Source organism: Typha angustifolia, chromosome 15 (assembly GCF_048772165.1).
Source record: "Typha angustifolia cultivar Huaian chromosome 15, ASM4877216v1, whole genome shotgun sequence".
NCBI lineage: Eukaryota > Viridiplantae > Streptophyta > Magnoliopsida > Poales > Typhaceae > Typha > Typha angustifolia.
This window is the reverse complement of record NC_133253.1, coordinates 8,877,160-8,896,376: the sequence shown is the minus strand read 5'-3', so window position 1 is coordinate 8,896,376 and position 19,217 is coordinate 8,877,160. Positions and strand designations below refer to the sequence as shown.

Here is a 19,217-nt window from a genome sequence, read left to right as displayed (position 1 = left end):
ATATACAACATCCTTTTAGATTCTATCTATATTCTTTTTTTTTAATTCACTAATTTTTTAAATTTAGAGTATATTTAGTTTCGCTAATCAATTTCTAAGAAAAATATTACCGTTGAGAAGGTATTGCAGTGAGTCTACTATTAAATTATTTTGGAGTTAATTTAAAATTTAAATTTAAAATTAAATAATAAATAATTAAAATAGAGCATGGATGCAATAGAGTGCACCGGGCTCTAAAATGTAATTTGCTCCATATTTAAAGCCTTTGGGATCCAAATATAGCTAAACACTATAATAATTATATTCTAAAATGTGATTTGCTCCGTGATTAGAGTCCTACTGTTAGATAAGAGAAATGCTGATCATAGATGTCCCGAGAACTTTAAATTTGAAAAGGCGCCTTTTCTAGTGTTGAGGAAAATGAAGTACAATTTCAGTTATAGAAAGTCAGGAAGTCCGTTTGTTAAGTGTTAAATTCAAACATCTTAATCTACATGGTAAGTAGACATGATTATTCTAGGCAGCAACATTCTGTGAGTTCTCTGTGGTAGTCTGGTATAGTTGTGCTTCTACGTTTAGGATAAGTTGGTCAACTCAACATGGTTAAGATATTGTTCAACAAAAATCACAATCAAGCTCTTGCCTTAACTATATGGGGGTCTGCTATATGAATCCTTTTCCTTTGATATCCATTTTCATAGTTTCTTTGCCGATAAGTTTTAGGCTGGCTGTTAAGCTACCTCTATGTGGGTTTGAGTAGACTGTTAAAACTTAAAAGATATCAAAGTAGGAAGAGTTAAATCCTTAAAAATGTTGTTCATCATGAAATGATCAAAATGTAAGATTGCTTGACTGAAAACGATCAAAGAACTGAATGAAGTGATTACTGGCTTTAATAAAACCATCCAACGGCCAAGTTCAGCTCAGAATATAAGGTAGTCAAAACGAGGTTAACAAGGTAGTCAAAACGAGGTTGTCATGAGCCATCATTTTTAGTGGTCAGCCTAACAAGGTCTTCAGTCCACTTAAACTGACCCTTCTCTGTGAAACAAATTAGGCTTGGAAGTGGATAGAAATCATAAAAAAATCTCGTTCCTTCCAATTCTTTTGTAATATTTTTCTAGACAAGGTAAAATAATTGTCATCACACTTTTTTTCTTCCACTATAAGTAAGGGCTACAGTAAATGTTCGTGATCATGAGAGTGATATATAGATCTCTGGGTTCTATTTCACTGGGAAAAACTTAAAATTCTCTGAGGCGACATACTTAGATTCTCATTCCAACAAAAACTGGCGTAGAATGTCTGATCATTTTCCTACATAATATTGCAACAATCTTCAGGTTTTCTATGGGATAATCTAGACCATGTAGTGTTGCATCACTTTGTCTCAAATTATTGTGGGCTTAGGAAATTGCTTCAGTGACTCAAATCGCCACATAGAGAATAAGGGATTGTCAATCATTGTAAAGGAATTTCTTGTGGTGCAGGCATGTCAGTTTATGTGTGACAAAAACTCGTATATTTCATACAAAAACCCATATATTTTATTGTTGCTTAGATAACCATTTAACAAATGAAAAGAAATGTGTTCTTCAGCATGAAGGTAATATACTGAAATCATTAATGATTATCCTCAGATTTTATTGCACAGATCAGTCATTTTGGCTCCAATTTTGTGGAACAGGGGCCCTTCTTTAGTCAGCTCGTTGAAGGATTCATCATTACATAGTTCTTTACGTCAACCAGCATTTGATCTTATCAATATAATCCTAATTTCTGATGCTTCTGCCTTGATCTCTTTCAAGTCAAATCACCTTGCAGCTTCAAATATTGATGTGAGCAACTCCATTGATGATGATGATGAGGATGAACAACCTTTCTCCTGTGATGTTGAGGAGAAGGATAACAGTTGCTGGAGTGATTTTAATATTCAGGACAAGCTAACCTCCCAGGACTGTAAGGACTGGTTGTGTGTTCCATTGTTGTGGTTTGACACCATGATACAAGTGGACTGCTCAATGCTTCCTGTATCTTTCTCCAAAGCTGTCTTTTGGGCTTTATCTCATATTTCCCTTTTTGAGCCTGAATCCACTTTGGATTCATCACTCTCTGTTGAGAACTGGTTATCATCATATGCTGGAGATATTTCTTCAACATTTGTATGGGAAACTCCCAAGGGTTCTGACGATGGTGGACCGGGGAAGGATTCAAGAAACTCTGTCAAGCTATCAGAACAGTGTACTCTATTGACAAGAACATTTAAAAGGTTTGGATGCTTTTCTTTTTTATTATAGTTAATTATTCTACTTTATTTGAGTAGATGGTTATGCTATTTAACATTTAATCACAAACCTTTGTATATTCCAGTGATAGAACAAATAAATTTTGATTTAGGTTTGCCAGCCATTTTATCATGCAAATTGAGCAGCACGAGCTTCAAAAGCAATGGACATGGGAACCAAGGATGGCGGAGAGTTTGATTCTGTTGCTTATAGACCCTAATGATGTGAGGCACTGATAAAAGAGAATATATTCCATTAATTTTAAGTGCCAAATTATTGCTCTGCTGCGATTAGAGAAGGATCTCTGTGAAATTTGTTCACCTGAAGCTATTTCACTTGTTGCAGAACATAAGGCAAGCTGATAGGGGCATCTTAGAACATGTTTCTAAGGCCCGAGGATTGACTTCTGGACTCCAATTTCTTTGCTCTAGTGCATCTTCATTGTCTGCTATATTTTTGGGTCTGAGATATGCTTTAAGACTGGTAAGCTATTGAAGCTTTCCTCCTTTCTTCAGGTCTATATATGCTTAAATCATAAGCTTCTGGGATGAGTTTAATTGTCTATGTTAGTTATATTTCTTTTGATATTTCTGTACGGTTTTACCGTTCTAGTACAAGGAATCATACTGACTACATGTATACATACATGATCATGCTTACAGGGGAAGTTGTCACTTTTTTGCATCTTTCCCTTCCCAGACCAGGGGGAACCTGGTGTTGTAGGGAACCTATTCTGATGATGGTCAATTGTATACAGGTTTCATGTGCTCGCTATTGATTCTCTTGCTTTTAGCTAGCTATTATAGATAATCATCTCTTTGGAACAGTTGAATCCATTTGTCCTAATAAATATTTTGATTATCAAAAGATGGATTGTCGAGCATTTCTCAATTCCCACTGATATTGGCACTGTATCTTCTTATTCTTTTTGTCCCTGTTTATTTCAGGAATAACTTTTTCTTTATTCCAGATTAATAGCTAAACATCATACTAGTTATATTCTAGAATACACACATTATTCATCGAAATTATATCTAATACCATACACTAATTTATTTACCAATTTATCTTTGATATCTATCCTATCAATCTTCTTTGTATCAAATGAAAAGTTATTTATTGTAATTTCATAAAAAATAAAATATCTTTTTTCCTATCTTTTTTTTTTTTCATTTTATATTACATCCAATGTAATTATTACATTTTTATTCTAATATATTAGTGAACTTAGGAATAGTTGTTTCTAGAATAAACATTTTGATAAAACAAATAAGAATTGTTATTTCTATTTCAACCCTATTTCACATGTGAACGAGGTGTTTGATGTTTAGCTTTTGATATCTAAAGATTTGCGATCTTGCTAGATATTTAGTCAAGAAATTGATTAGAGTGAATCAAGTGATGAGAAAGAACCATTATGGTTGGGGTGCCGATTGGTAGAGATAGTGGAGCTAAGTTCCGCAATATTGCATGGGCTATTGGGTGCAAAAGGTTTCTCAAGTAGGAGTTAGTAGCATGTGCATATAAGCATTCATATCTTCCTTGTTTCTATGTGCATGATTTCATGCTCATGCTTTTGAGGCTATCTTTGAATGCTCCTTGTTCTCAATTGTTTCTTTGATTATTGTGATTTGCTCCTTTTGGTGGTTTCTTTCTTAGAAAGTCATATGTGGGTTAATAGCTGTTCAATAAGAAAGATTGATTAGATAGAGGTCTATGCATTATTTGAAATTATATACTGATGCTTTTAAAAAAAGCAGTTGTCAAGAGATTTGAAATGACAATGAAACTGATTGAAGTTTTAGTTAGATATCTGAAAGATGACTACTGATGTTCGACATGAACTCACAGCCATCTATGCTCTGGAGAGATTGTTTATCCAGGGGAAGCAACATCCATTTCGGGAACTTTTTTTGATTTGTACACCCATTCTTTTCTTCTTTTGACATGGTTAAGATCTTTTTATCAATTAATATTTCCTATAGATTGGTGATTCTACAGTTGGTGGAGACATTTTGCAATTACGATTTGCCTCATATGCCAACATACTTGAAATCAGTTTGATGATGCTAAATTAGCATAAGAATCTTCCCTGAGTCAGAGTTTCAAATTCTAAGTACTAGATGGGCTGATGAACATTGTAGTGGCAGATCATATATTTGTTCTTTTAATGGTATTTTTGTTGACACCGGACATTATGGTGGTCTATCCAAACAAGCAGTCTATATGTTTGCCTCTTGATAGTGTTCCTTCCAATAAAGCAACTAGTTGACTTTGTGATTTAACTTCTTCTATGCTAGGTAACTTTGTTGTTTACATTCTTTTTGAGCGTGTCAATTGGAAGTATTGCAAAAGAAGAATACAAACTGCAATTTGAATGATGTTCTGTAGATTAGTTCTTAGTTACGTGTACAAATTAGTGCATTCATGCTGGTTTTGAACCTTGGTTCCTAAGTCTTATGGACATAATACTTTGTTCTATATATTAGTTCTTAGTTACGTGTATGAACTAGTGCATTCATGCTAGTTTTGAAACCTCGGTTACTAAGTCTTATGGACACAATACTTTGTCATGATACTAGATATCATTGTTAGAAGCTTGGAATTTAAAAAAGATAAAAACCACTGTTTTCTAACTGCTTAGGCTTTTAGAGTAATTGATGATATCATATAGTATTAAAGCAAGAGATTTTGAGTTTGAATTCCACTAGATCAAGTTTCTGAAACTTGCTAGAAAAAACAATTTCGGCTATATTGGTTGTATTGGTCATATTGACGACCCCTATCATGTTAGACTTTTTTGAGTTATATAAAATTCTAAATATTATTTAAAACTACAGAAAATTTCTAAAAAGTTGGAAAAAATATCACAAAAAAAAAATCATATGTGAAACCTAAAAATTAAAGAATAAATTTATTCAAAACTATGATGAATTTCAACTTGAATTTGGTAAATCTTGATGCTCGTAAATTACTATTACAGAACAATAATGAAAAGGGAGATCCTTTATTTATTATTGTTTTGCAGCAGTAAGAAAAACATAGTTAAAGAGTGAGTGAGAAAAAGAGAAGAGAAATGAGAAAAAAACACTTAATCAAGTTCACTAAAACACGAAATATTTGGAGGGGCTCATTAGATCGGTGGTCAGATGAGTTCGATGAAGTGTGAGGGATGTTAGAAGAGTGGCAGACAAGGTTCTAAAATTCGGTGCGGGATCGGCCATCCAAAAAACGATATGTATCAGCCATATTGACCGCCCATATCAGATCAGACTATTTTTTAATTATGTAAGAATTCTGAATATCATTTAAAAATGCAGGAATTTTTTTAAAATTTTTAGAAAAATGACAAGGAAATAAGAAAATAATTACTCACATACAAATTCTAAAAATTTAAAAAATATATAACTTATTCAAAACTTTAATGAATACTGAGCTGGCTCTTTTTTTTTTTCTCTCTTTTCCTGCCTCTCTTTTTTACTGCCAAGGCAATTTTGTTTTTCTATATTTTTTTTCTTTCTTCTCTGTCTTCTCTTTCACTCTTACGGTTGCAAGACAAATTTATTTTTTCCAATTTTTTAAATTCTCCTCTCTCCCTCCTCTTTTCCTTTTTTGTCTTTATCTTCCTCCCTCTCTTATTGCCATAAGACAAATTTTCCTCTGAATCATTTCTTCTCTCTTCTCTTTCCTTCTCTCTTCCTCTTCTCTCTTTGTTACTCCCTCTCTCTCTTGTTTCTCTCACTCTCTGTTACTACAACATATTTTCTGCTATAGTAATAGAGATTAAAACATAGAGAGACAGAGAAAGAGAGGGAGGAAAGAGATGGGAGGAATAAAGAGATGAAAGAGAGAGAGGGGAGAGGCTAGAGAGAAAGAGAGTTGAGAGGGGGCTCGCGAAGTCGGGTAGAGTAGAGAGAGAGAGAGAGAGAGAGAGAGAAGAAAGAAAAGAAAGAAAAAAGAAAAAAAAAATACTAACTCGAGGTCGTCGGATCTAGTCGGAGGATGTTGTCGGACATTGAGATTGTCGGGATCTACATTAGGTGCCATTGGTAGGGGAGAGAGAGAGAGAGAGAGAGAGAGAGAGAGAGAGAGAGAGAGAGAGAGAGAGAGAAGAGAGGGAGAACCCGGGTTGGGTAGGTTGGAACTTGAAACCATGGTGAGCGATGATGGTAAAAACAAAAAGTTTGAGAAGAAGACAATTGAGAATATCAATTACTAATATCTCTTAGGTTAGATACATTTTAAATTTGATGTTAATCTTAAAAAATCATTTTTGGTAAATTTAGCCGATTTGCCGATATGATCGAGACGGATCAGTCGAAACTAGCCGATCCTAGACTTTTGGGTCCGGATTGAGATCAGTTATGCCTAATGGCCCGATCCAAATCTGACTCGAGATCAACCGATTTTGGGAACTATTCACCCATTTAAGTCAATTCCATTTCGTGGCTTATCAAAATTGTCTTAGGCAAGAAGTGAGAGGAAGTATTAGAATATAAAAAATAAATCACAAAATTTTTCATGCTCTAACAATTTAAACTTTTAGAATAATTAGTGAGTTAACAATGGTGATAGGTCATGTTTGAAATCTTGTCAACCTCTGTGAGTAATTTGAATTCTGAACATTCAACATTACATGATGCATTTGATGCATCAGATACATTGCAATTTAGGTGAATTCAACTTTAGTCATCTTATCTAGAGCTGCGGAAAGAATTAACAATTTCTGATATTTTTGGTTTTGAACACAAAATGGTTTTACTTTTGATGTTGATGCTTGTCTTCTTTCTTTATCTGGAGAATTTTGCTAGCTACGGAGTGGCAAATACTAGTAGGCTTCAAGTTATTTCCACTGCAATTGGAAGTCTTGATCTTCTCCTGCCACTACAAGTTATTTCCATATGCCATATTTTTCCTTGTGCTTGTATTATCCATCTCATTATAAAGTAGAGGAGTCGCAATGAGTAGAATGCAGCTATTCTTTTGAAAATTGGAATAACTTATTGGGTTCTCGAATTAATCTAATTTGTAAGCTACCAAGGTCATCATTGATATTGTCTTTTGTGAGCACATGGCACGAATATTTCGTTATGGCTAGGTTTTGCAGTTAAAATTGTCTTTTCTCCTGCTATTTTTCATAGTGGCATATTTATTCTTGGTTTGAGACTTTGAGTAGAATAATAACGCTGCATCGAGTCCCATCTAATTGTGTTCCACAGAAAGGATCTCATCTTTATTTGGAAGTTTCATGTTGTAGTCTATAGATTGTTTCAGTTGTCTTCGTTTTCTACAACTATGTTAATTATGGTCCATTCGAGTTGAGAACCTTTTTCATCTATGTTATATGTTGCTTCGAACTAAAGAAGTTGTCTATATGAGCAGCATTAAATGCATTATTGCCAACAAGTTGGTGTTAGACACATGTTTTATTTCCGTTATTTAGCACTTCCTTGGCACACTTCTTCTAAATGGGTGGGTCTGTGATCTTATTAAACCATGCATCTTCTCCTTCTGAGTCTTTGTAAGGTTTTTTCTTCTTTTGGTTCCTTATGTCTTGATAATACATGACGGGAAGGTCTTCTATCCATACTCATGGTCATTTTATGCTCAGGTTCAAAGGAATTCGCTTTTGGTAAATTTTCATAATCTTCACCACTTATTCTTTGTCATGCGCAAACTGCTTAAGGAGGTAGTTAGTTCTCCTCAAAAATCACCAAATACTTTGGAATCTATCAAATCTCTTCCTGAGGGGGGTTTTTTGCGGCAACACTGCCCTAATTATTTGCCAGTCAGGCCTCCTGAAAATTCAGCAAGCATTGTGGACACTGTCTCATGGAATAAGTTCAGTTATGTGCTATCAGTGATTACTTGGCCGTTTATTCAGAAATGTATTGAGGAAGGAAAGGAGCTTATCAATAGCAAACCTTGTCAGGTATAGGTGTTGAAGTAACTTCCAATTGTGTTTATCAATAGCATCTCTTCCATTGAGTGTTTCTTTGTAACGTTATCATGCTTTTACACTCATAACTCTCTTTAAGTTTCTTGTTACAGATGACAAATGTTCGGTTGCTGGAAATGCTTCCTGTTGTTTATGAGAGGCTCAATACATATTCATCTATGCCGCCAGGGAGTTTGGTCTCCACAATGCCTGATGTTCTTAACTTGACATGGCTTTCTGTTTTGGTGGAGTGGGGCAAATCATCACTTATTGTCATTACCAGACACTGGAGGCAGTGCATGCTTGCTTTGCTAGAGGTTTTGAAAGGTTCACATAGTGGTATTATTCCATTTATTGGTGCCACTGAAGCAATTATATCACATGGTTAGAATATTTTTTCTTGAACTCTTTCTATTTCCCTCAGACATCCCTTTTTTTTGGTAATTATGTAATATTCCTTAATATCTTTTCCAGATACAATTTTGATTGATGAGTTAAAAGAGACAATTTTCAATCTTATAGTTATGTTATCTAAAGAAACTTCTGGGAACATTGGAGGGAAAATTACAAAACAGTTATCTTGCAGACCTTCATTTGACAAGAGAAGTGTAGATCCTGAGAGATGCAGTGCCCGAGTAGTGCATGATGAAGGTGCCGAACCCAACCATGCAATCAAGGATGAAACTATTATTGTTCTTTCCGATGATGAAACAGAGAAGATGCCTTCAAATAGTTTGGTTCGCAAAGAGGTCTTGTTAGATGGTCGTATGAAGTCTGGCAGCACAAGTTCACTGAAAGAAAAAAGGAAGCCTTTTCCGTCGAGGATATTTGTAGAGGATAGTCAATTGTCTTTGCAAAAGCAAGGCAGCAATGTGCTTGAAACCAGTAGTGTCTCTTCTGCAGTTGAATCTAGTGGTAGTAGAAGTACAATTATACCCTCAAAAGAAATAACTACAGAAAAAGGATTAAGTAAGTCTTCTAGTGCAACCGGTACTTCTGTATCATTGAAGATAGTCAAATTATCTGACAGATCTGGTCATCAATCTTCAGCTCAAAGCATGTTAATATCAGATAAAGGTGACTCCATTATCAAAGAGATTATACAGTATGATGAAGATGATCCCCTGGAACGTGCACGTGATAAATCCCAATGCACGCAATTTCTGCTAACTAAGCCACCTGTTTATGCTCCTAGAAGACAAGTTGTCCAACTTCAGTTGCCTACTAGAAGCAAATCTAGTTCTCTTAGTAAAATGGACACATGCGTTAGAAGACTTAAGCCTCCAAAATTGGACAGCTGGTACAAAGACATTTTAGAAATAGATTTCTTTGCAGTTGTGGGTTTATCTTCTGCTGATGGAGGCGAGAATAAGATGTCCAATCTGAAGGAGGTTCCTTTGTGCTTTGATTCGCAAAATCATTATGTTGATATTTTTAGGCCACTGGTCTTGGAAGAGTTTAAAGCTCAGTTGCACAGTTCATTTCTGGAAAATTCTTCTGATGACATGGCCTCTGGCAGCCTTTGCATTCTCTCAGTCGAAAGAATTGATGATTTTCTGCTTGTTCGTGGCCGGCCTGATGGCAATGGATCTATTATGTCCAGAGGACTTACAGAAAATGATCTAGTTTTGCTTACTAAAGATCCACTGAAAAGTTCTGCACAAAATGTGCATGTGCTTGGAAAGGTATTGACTCTATATGGTGCTTGATTTTAGTTTCACTCCTTTTGTATATGTCTGACATGTTTGATTCCATGCAGGTCGAACGACGTGAGAAACGTGATAAAAGTCAGTCTTTAATTATTGTAATCAGGTTCTATCTTTCAAATGATTCTTCACGGTTAAATAAAGTTAGAAGGCTTCTTGTTGAACGAAGTAAATGGTTCTTAAGTCGGATTATGAGTATAACCCCTCAACTTCGAGAATTTCAGGCTCTTTCTTCATTGCACGATATCCCAATGCTACCAGTTATTTTGAATCCCGTTAATTGTTCTCTAAGCTATTCTGAATCCAGAAAAGTTCAGCTGGGTAAACTTTCCCAGCCTTTGCAGAAAGTGTTGATGTCATCTTTTAATGACAGCCAGCTCCAGGCTATCAGTATCGCCATTGGAACATTTAATTCCAGAAGAAGTTCTGAATTGTCTCTCATTCAGGGTCCTCCAGGTTTCCTCCTCTTTGATCTTACTTGGCATATGAATTGTTAAATTTTACAGTCAGAATAATTGACATTTCAAAGTTTGTGCTGCATGCAGGCACTGGTAAAACAAGAACCATTATTGCCATTGTAAGTGCATTGCTTGCTTTACCGACAAAGCGGAAGAATTATTCTTCCAAATTTCTGGCCAGTGATTCAAAGTCGAATAATATTGGATGCACCAATTCGAGAGTGATGATTAGCCAATCTGCTGCAATAGCGAGAGCTTGGCAGGATGCAGCCTTTGCTAAACAAGTTATTGAGGATTCGGAGAAAGATTCCTTTGGAACAACAGAACATTCCTCCAGAGGAAGGGTTCTAATTTGTGCCCAGTCTAATGCTGCAGTTGATGAGCTTGTATCAAGACTCAATGAAGGCCTTTTGGGGATTGATGGAAAAGTATACAAACCTTATATAGTGAGGGTTGGAAATGCAAAAACAGTTCATCCTAATTCTCTACCTATTTTCATTGATACACTAGTTGAGCAGCGATTGGTGGAAGAAGTGAAAAACCAGACTACTGCAAGAAATGATATGGATGCTGAATCGTCTAGTGCACTTAGGGCAAGATTAGAAAAGGTTGTTGATAGCATAAGATATTATGAATCTAAACGTGCTAAACTAAATGATAGTGATACAATTGGAAAGATCTCTTTTGATGACAGATTCTCAAAGGAGGATGACCTGCATGAAGTTTCTGATGAAGCAATAGGAGTGAAGCTCAACATTTTGTATGGGCAGAAAAGAGCAATTTGTGGAGACCTTGCTGTTTCTCAGGCCCGAGAAAAAAAATTGGCTGAAGAGAGCAAGTTTCTCAAGCATAAAGTTCGAAAATCTATCCTCAGGGATGCTGAGATTGTGTTAACAACACTCAGTGGGTGCGGAGGAGACATATATGGAGTGTGCTCTGAATCTTCTTCAGCTGGAAGATTTGGAAATTTTTCAGAGCAAACCTTGTTTGATGTTGTCATAATTGACGAAGCAGCCCAGGTGTGTACCTCTTTGTCCTGTTCTGAGTATGTCAATTTCATGTGTTTTAGGTGCACCAATCTAAATAAGAATTTGCTTTTATCATTTTCTTCTGCAGGCTCTTGAACCGGCAACTTTAATTCCACTTCAGCTTCTCAAGTCAAATGAAACCAAATGTGTAATGGTAATAACATCAATGATCAATCAATTTGTTAGCTTTTTTAATATATGATTTATTTACACATTAAATTTTCTTTAAGGTTGGTGACCCGAAGCAGCTACCTGCTACTGTGCTTTCTAATGTGGCTAGCAAATTTCTCTATGAGTGCAGCATGTTTGAACGATTACAAAGAGCAGGCCATCCAGTAATAATGCTCACTGAACAGGTAATAAATCTTTTACAGATTTAATTTAATTTAAAATATTCCTGGATATGCTTCCTGTATCATATAATGACTTGCAGTTTTCTTGGTGAATTATGATTTAAAAATCTAATAATTTAACGCTGTCTATAACAATTAACAAAGTCTCTTTACGAGTTTACTTGATGCTGGCTGTGAACATTGTTGTGGTCATCATATGCTACAAGTACAGAAGCTAATCTATGTGCAGCAATGCAATCTCTCTTGGTTCATGTATATAGGGAAGAGTCAAGCTTGGGCTCATAAGAGGGCAGTGATAGGTGGATATTTGGTGAGATTGAAGGAATGAATGTCTAGCATTCCAGGAATGCTTCCAACATTCCCCATAATGGAATGAATATTTGAAACCCATTATTGAATTGTTTGTTGTCGTAAGTGGTTAGGGTTTTGGTCTTAATCATGATATGCTATCTGCTTCATGGTCAGATATGTTCAATTTGGGCTTATTTGTGTAGTAAAAAATTGACAGCGATGAAGAGAGCACATTTTGTACAAAAGGTGATAAGATATTATTAAACTAAGGAAAAGTTAATGCTAGTTTAGAAGGGATTCTTATAATTTGTTCTAGTTACTAATAGATACATACATTAAGAAGTCTGATATTACCTGTTTTCTCATATCTCCCATTGATCTTATCTACACTGTTACAGATCACATTTCTGCCACTACATGACTTGTTTCCACATTTTAACTGATTACGGATGTCAACTTTTAGGTAGACAGCCTGAAGTCTATAATTAGAAGTTAAAGGACATGTCATGCTTCAGTTAATAGAATTGTTGCAATGGAATATATCTGAAGATACAACATGAACATACTATGCCTTATCAGTTGAGTAAAGAAAAGGCAACGGCAAGAAATAGCCCTCCTTTCCCTAGCCTGTTTGTTACCGGACTAGCTTTAAAGTCTTAAGGAAGCAAACGTGATGGCATTGTTTAACTCATTAACTGTCACGACCCAAAATAGGAATCATGACTGGCCATGCATCTCAATATGCTTGAGATGCACGAAGCCTTAATAATACTCTCTACGTATACGATGACAAGATAAATAAATAAAATGAGAATGTGCTTTATTAAAATTTTATTACTAAATGCAATTGAAATAAAATAAACAATGTTAATGTTTTTGAGTCTCTAAACTAAAATAAAATAAAATAAAATCTTCTAATCTAAAGCACAAAATCTAAAAGAGCGGAAAGGTAAATAGGTGAATCCTAAGTGGAGGTGGAATCCAGGTACATCACGCTCAGTCGCTCCGCTGACTATTACCTGAAATAAATAAACAAATACAAAAACAATAGAACTCGTGAGCCAACAACTATAGCTCAGTGAGTGGAATCCACTCGAACCAAATAAATTTTAAAACATATTAATGCTGAATAAATTAACTAAAAGCACAATATCCATCATAGTATGCAATAGGCATGCTCTCTACATAATAACAATGGTAACAATGGAGAAATGTCATAACTTGTAACCTTACACGTTTTCCAACATATTACATCTTTTTGATATTTATACTGTCATATGTCTCAATGGGTTTAAACCCTGTGGATCCACATCAACTAGAAGTCACCTCGAGATGACGCTCGGGGCTTTTCTTCATAGCTGATCCGGTTAGGGTTATCAGAGGGTATCACACTGTGATCAACACACTCTGTCTTTTCCTCTAACCGTTGAGAGAAGTTAGAGTCACCTAGGAAGTTTTCTCATTTTTTCTAGGACTGTTCCCTAACCCCGCCAGAGTCACTTAAGAAAGTCACCGCAGTGATCTAACTTAGGATTTTCCTCTGGACTTCCAGATAGACTTGAGTCACCACGGAAAAATCGCAACGATTTATACCGAGATTGTTCTCTAAGTTATATTAATACTAATCTCATTTTTCTTTTCACAAATTTCAATATTAGCACTAAGTATAGTGATGCACTAAATATAATAATAAAATGCACACAGAAAATAAAACAATTAAATTTTCGCACGTACGGATGAAATAAATAGACTTGAACACAGAAATTGCAATAATTTAATTTTTACACATGAGAGTGAAATAACTAATTTGCATATAGAAAATTTACATGGTCTGATAAAAATACAAAATATAATAAAATAAACACGTGAGTGAACCCACTCACCTGAGTCTAGGCAAGACAACCAAAATCTCAAATCTCTAGCCCACGTACTAAAAATCACCACCTTAAATAATAAATAACAATAACATTTTTTTTTAATCAAAACAATTATTAAAAATGTTTATTCAATTTAACCTAAGAATAATTAGTTTGGGCTAAAATAAGCCCAAATCAATTGGGCTGGGCTGTAGTTGGCTCGCAGCCCACCCAATTAAATTCTTAAATGGATTGGGCCAAGGCCCAATCCAATTAGATAATGGAACCGGGTCGGGTTCCTTGGATTCGGATCCAACCCGACCCGAACCCATCACTAAAAGGGAGAAGATCAGACTCGGGCAACCCGAGTCTGTCTTCCCCAAACCGAAGAGAGAGGAAAAGAGAGGAAAAGAAAGAAGAAGAAGAAGAAGAAGAAGAAGAAGAAGAAGAAAAAAAGAAAAAGAAGGCGACGCCGGCGGCCGCCACGACGGAGGTTCGCCGGCGCACTCTCAGTTCCTGACGGGATCCAGAGGTAGCAGCCGCGACTCGAAGCCACCGGCCGGCCAAATTACCGATGAGGCCGAAAACCCTCAAAAATTAGGTAAGTTCACTAAACCCTATATTTCTTAAATTAACTTTGAGGGGAGAGAGAGGGCTTACGGGGGAATCGAGTGGTGGTCTCCGCTGGTTCCGACGACGCTCCGGCAGGCTGGTTCCACGGCGCGACTCCGTCGGTGAAGGAGGAAGAGAAGAGAGAGAGAGAGAGAGAGAGAGAGAGAGAGAGAGAGATAATTAAGGTCCAATTTATAGATTAGAAGAGAAAAATCTAGACCTAATCCGATCCGGATTAGGCGTGATTTTTTTTTTTCTCTCTCTGTGCCACGATGCGTGCTGGAGAGGGAGAGGGGAGGGCTACACGTGCAGAGCACGTGCACCCTCCTCTCTCTCAACCCCCTTTTTTTTATATATTCTGGTTCTGATATTAACTATTCTAAAAGTTTAAGTGGTTAAAGAACAGTGATTTATATATTTTAAATTCTAACACTCTCTCCTACTTTTGAGCTTGAGACATTTTGGGAGGGCCAAGAAATGAGTTTGACTTAAATGAGTGGATGTTTTATATTTTAAACAACAGATTTATATGATAGGATTTGAACTTAGGATATCTATTCTAATACAATGTCAACTCACTTGCTATACTAAAAGCTTAACCTGTTAAAATGATAGTTTTTATATTAGATATTCTAACAATTATCAATGTGCAACAATGTCTATGTTGTTGGAATAGAACAAAGGAATAAGAAGCTTTTGGAGCATTAAGATAGAAAACTAGTGGATACCAAAGTTTAAGTAGATGGAATAAAACATGAAACTGGCTCTCTTGCTGTAGCTTTTAGGTCAGAAACAATTGAAATTGAAAGGTTATAATGATATTCATAAGTAGCACTGGTATTTGGATATACTGATTCGGTTCTAGAAAACTTGCAGCATAACATAAAGCTGATCACAATATAATAATCTATCTTTTGGTGAGAAGATCAGTGTTGCTGCTCACCTTGTCAGGTGGTAGTGAAGGCCCTAGATGCTATCTGTGTTCACGTTTTTCATATTTGTGTTAGTGTGACCTACAGTTTTTTTTTTGTGGGTATCCAGGACATATAGAGCATTTTGTGGACATTTTGGGACAATATGAATTATCAATTTTTTTTACTTAACTAGTTGTACCTTATTTTTTTCCTGTTATGTCTATACGAAATATCTACTGTAAAGTTTAGGATTCCACATATTAACAATAGTGGGAAGATGCTAGTTTGGCCTTATGAAATAGATTTGTATAGGTTGACCAAGACAGGTTTTTAGTTTTATGTGGAGGGCTTATTCATGTAGCATAAAGACTAAAAAGGCTTTTGGATGGTATAGAAAACAGCATAAGCATTGCACCTTTTAAGAACTACCATGCTGTAGATGACAGATGAAATAGGACATTATGCTGATTACATTGCTATTTTGTTTTAAAATTCCAATTATTTGATGATAAAAAGCTAATAGGTTAGTTGTTAGCTTGCTGAACTTCCATCATTTTGCCTACCTGATACATTGTTTGACAAGTTTATGTATTACTATCCTGTCCAGTATCGTATGCACCCTGAGATATGCAGATTTCCATCGTTGCATTTTTATGAGAACAAGTTACTTAATGGTGCTCAGCTGGCTAGCAAATCAGCACCATTTCATGAGAATCATCTTCTTGGTCCATACATGTTCTTTGATATTGTTGATGGCCATGAATGCTATGGAAAAAATACTGGTGTCCAATCCCTCTTTAATGACTCCGAAGCTGATGCAGCGATTGAAATACTGAAGTTCTTAAGGAAAAGGTAAATCTGTTCTTCCCCCTATTTGGGACATATTTATAACATACTATGCATCTTGTTAAACATTTCATTATCTTGATTTGTGTTGAGACAGATACCCATCAGAATTTGGCTATAGGAAAATTGGGATCATAACTCCTTATAGGAGTCAACTTTCATTGTTGCGCTCACGGTTCTCTTCCATGTTTGGGCCAGAGGTTCTTTCTGATATAGAGTTGAATACTGTTGATGGATTTCAAGGCCGTGAAGTTGACATATTGTTACTGTCAACTGTTAGAGCTTCTGAGTCGAGTGTTAGATCAAGTAGTATTGGCTTCGTTGCTGATGTGAGACGCATGAATGTTGCATTAACACGTGCTAAATTCTCTTTGTGGATAGTTGGCAATGCAAGAACATTGCAGACTAATCCCCACTGGTCTGCTTTGATCCAGAACGCTAAAGAAAGAAAGTTGTTCAATTCAATTGCTAGACCATATAGCTCTATTTTTGGGAAGGTTCTTTCCTCTTCCAAAGGAGCTGGCTCTCCTATTTTAGATTCATATTCAAGTAAAAAAAAGCAGGATGGTAAGGATAAAGGTGGCAGCTCTAATATTCAACATGTCAGGGTAAATACTATAGAAGGTCACAGAGGAAAGGTCAAGCTTGCAAACAAGAACTTAGACAAACATACAGGGAGGCGTTCAGAAGATTATTCTTTGACTAGTCCGAAGGTAATCCAGAACTTGCCAAAGATCAGCCATCAACTAGCGGGAGATCAAGAGCAGGGTCAGGGATGCTCTGAAGATAGGGAGACCCTAGTGGCACAAAGGCTCACTGAAGGCAAGAAAGCCATCAAGCAAAATGAAGCAAGTACTGAGGGATTGGGAAGGGATTCAATTGTCAAGAGAGTAGGAGACAGGACCAAGGATAATATACCAGTAGAAAAAGATTCTAATACCAAAAGTTTGACAAAAAAGGCAAAAGAAGCAAGGAAAGTTTCTGAACAGCATAAATCTAGCAAAGATCAAGGGGGGTCTTCAAATTTGACGTGCTCCGAGGAAGGAAATTTGCACCAAACAAAGAAGATGGATAAGAGGAAATCAACTGAATTGGGTAAACAAGATCATTTGATTGCAGAAAGGAAGCGACAACGTGACGCCGTTGATTCTTTGCTATCATCAGCTCTTATATCTTCAAAAAGGCATCTGTCGAAGAATTCCTCTATCAAGAAGGGACGATGAGTTCTACTGTAAGAAGCTAAGGCAAGTTTATACTCGACCTTCTATTGGTTGCGAGCTGAGATGGATAATTTATTGTGTTTGTTGCTTTCTATTTTAATCTGTCGTAACAGGATATATATATTTTACTGAACAAAAGTCAAAATATATTTAAATGACAAATGACATATTACTATTCTGATTTTTTAATTGTTAATGCTCCTTTGATGCCCCCATACAGGATTAGTTGCTCTTTGCCTTTTAATTTCATGCACTTCCATTTTTATCTTTCTGACCACTTCATTAGACTTGACTTGCAATTTAATTTAAGACACTTTTGTGGTCTCACAAGTTCAGTAGTCCTACACAGCCAGATGCTAGAATTGTTAGATTTGGAAGTAGCATAAATGCAACAAACATGGCGTTTTTGACTAAACTAGCTCTCCCCAAACTTTATTTACTGAAATGGACCATACCCCAAACCAAACCAAGGGTGGCCTTACCAATGGCTTGTGCCACTAGTGGTGTAAATGAGCCGAGCTTGAGCGAGCTGGGCCCAGCTCGGCTTAGCTCGATTGTTGGATTTTTCTGGCTCGAGCTTGATTCGAGCTAGAGAAGTTTTGCTCAGCTCGACTCTTCTACAACTTGATGAGGCTCGAGCTCCGCTTGATAGCTCGATGGGAGGGTTTGGTGGCGGGCATAGAAGAGTGTTCACGGATCGTTAGAAGAGCACCATGCAGCTGCCAATTCGTGGCCTTTCTCCATAGACATTGAGTAAAAGCAAATGGCAATCGAGAGCAGAAGAGGCAAATGAGAAACATTGAAAACATTGAGAGAGAAGTAACAATGGAAGAGCATCAATTTTCTTTTTTTGACATAATAACATAAAATGCAAGAAATCGTGGACTCCACATTTGGGTCCTTCCAATTTGCCACCATGGAGCTAGAGTGGGTATCCCACACCTTGATGGTTTGATCTGGAGACAATGCGGCGAAGCAATCTCAATCGGGTGTGAAAGAGGAGTGGAACGAAGTCTTCTCTACAATCTCCATTGGGTGTGAAAGAGGGGAAAGAAAGTCTTCTTCTCTGCTCATGACTAGTAAACTGAGGAATAGGGACAGGAAATCTCACCTTGGTGGTGGGTCACATGCTAGTGGTGGTATCCATCCAAGTGGAAAGGTGACATGAGTTTTTTTGTCTTCATGTGGGGGTGGGTCATAGGTTGTCAAAAACAAATGGATTGCGTTCATGCAACCCACTTTCTATACTATCCCTTGTACGGATTAGCTATATATATATATATATATATATATATATATATATATATATATTGCCACAGTGTCGAGCCTAATCGAGCCGAGCTCGAGCGAGCTACCTTGGCTTGATAACACATTCGACCCAAAAAATAAGCTTGGCTCAACTCATTTAGAGCTCAAGCCGAGCCCATGAGTCCACAAACTTTTTTGACAACCCTAAGTCGCACGACATGACCAACATGTCTAAGAAGAAAAAGGAGAAGAAAAGGAAAGGAGAGGGGAGAAGAAAGAGAAAAAAAGATAAGATAAGAGAGAACAGAGAGAAGAACCTGATGGATCCTCATCGCTTTCTCCATCTTAGCTGTTGCTGTCATTTGCCGTCATCGTCGCCGCCTTAGGATTTCATAGCTAAAGAGTGGGTGAAGAAGAAAAAAGACGATAGGGTTTTTTACATTTAATAATGGATTGTAAAAT

General features: G+C 36.5%; 1 protein-coding gene across 5 annotated transcripts in view; it reads left to right on the top strand.

The window, feature by feature from the left end:
- The window catches only part of LOC140777531 (uncharacterized), a 28,976-nt gene that overhangs the window by 6,640 nt on the left and 3,119 nt on the right, over positions 1 to 19,217 (top strand). For all 5 annotated transcript variants that reach the window (XM_073121694.1, XM_073121695.1, XM_073121696.1 and 2 more), the window contains 12 exons: positions 1,688 to 2,269; positions 2,398 to 2,509; positions 2,631 to 2,768; positions 7,897 to 8,217; positions 8,337 to 8,607; positions 8,698 to 9,908; positions 9,983 to 10,385; positions 10,475 to 11,406; positions 11,504 to 11,569; positions 11,646 to 11,771; positions 16,049 to 16,293; positions 16,385 to 17,531. In XM_073121694.1, coding sequence (XP_072977795.1) covers positions 1,688 to 2,269; positions 2,398 to 2,509; positions 2,631 to 2,768; positions 7,897 to 8,217; positions 8,337 to 8,607; positions 8,698 to 9,908; positions 9,983 to 10,385; positions 10,475 to 11,406; positions 11,504 to 11,569; positions 11,646 to 11,771; positions 16,049 to 16,293; positions 16,385 to 17,510 — 5,533 coding nt within the window. In that variant the 3' untranslated portion in view covers positions 17,511 to 17,531. The remainder of the gene's footprint in view (positions 1 to 1,687; positions 2,270 to 2,397; positions 2,510 to 2,630; positions 2,769 to 7,896; positions 8,218 to 8,336; positions 8,608 to 8,697; positions 9,909 to 9,982; positions 10,386 to 10,474; positions 11,407 to 11,503; positions 11,570 to 11,645; positions 11,772 to 16,048; positions 16,294 to 16,384; positions 17,532 to 19,217) is intronic.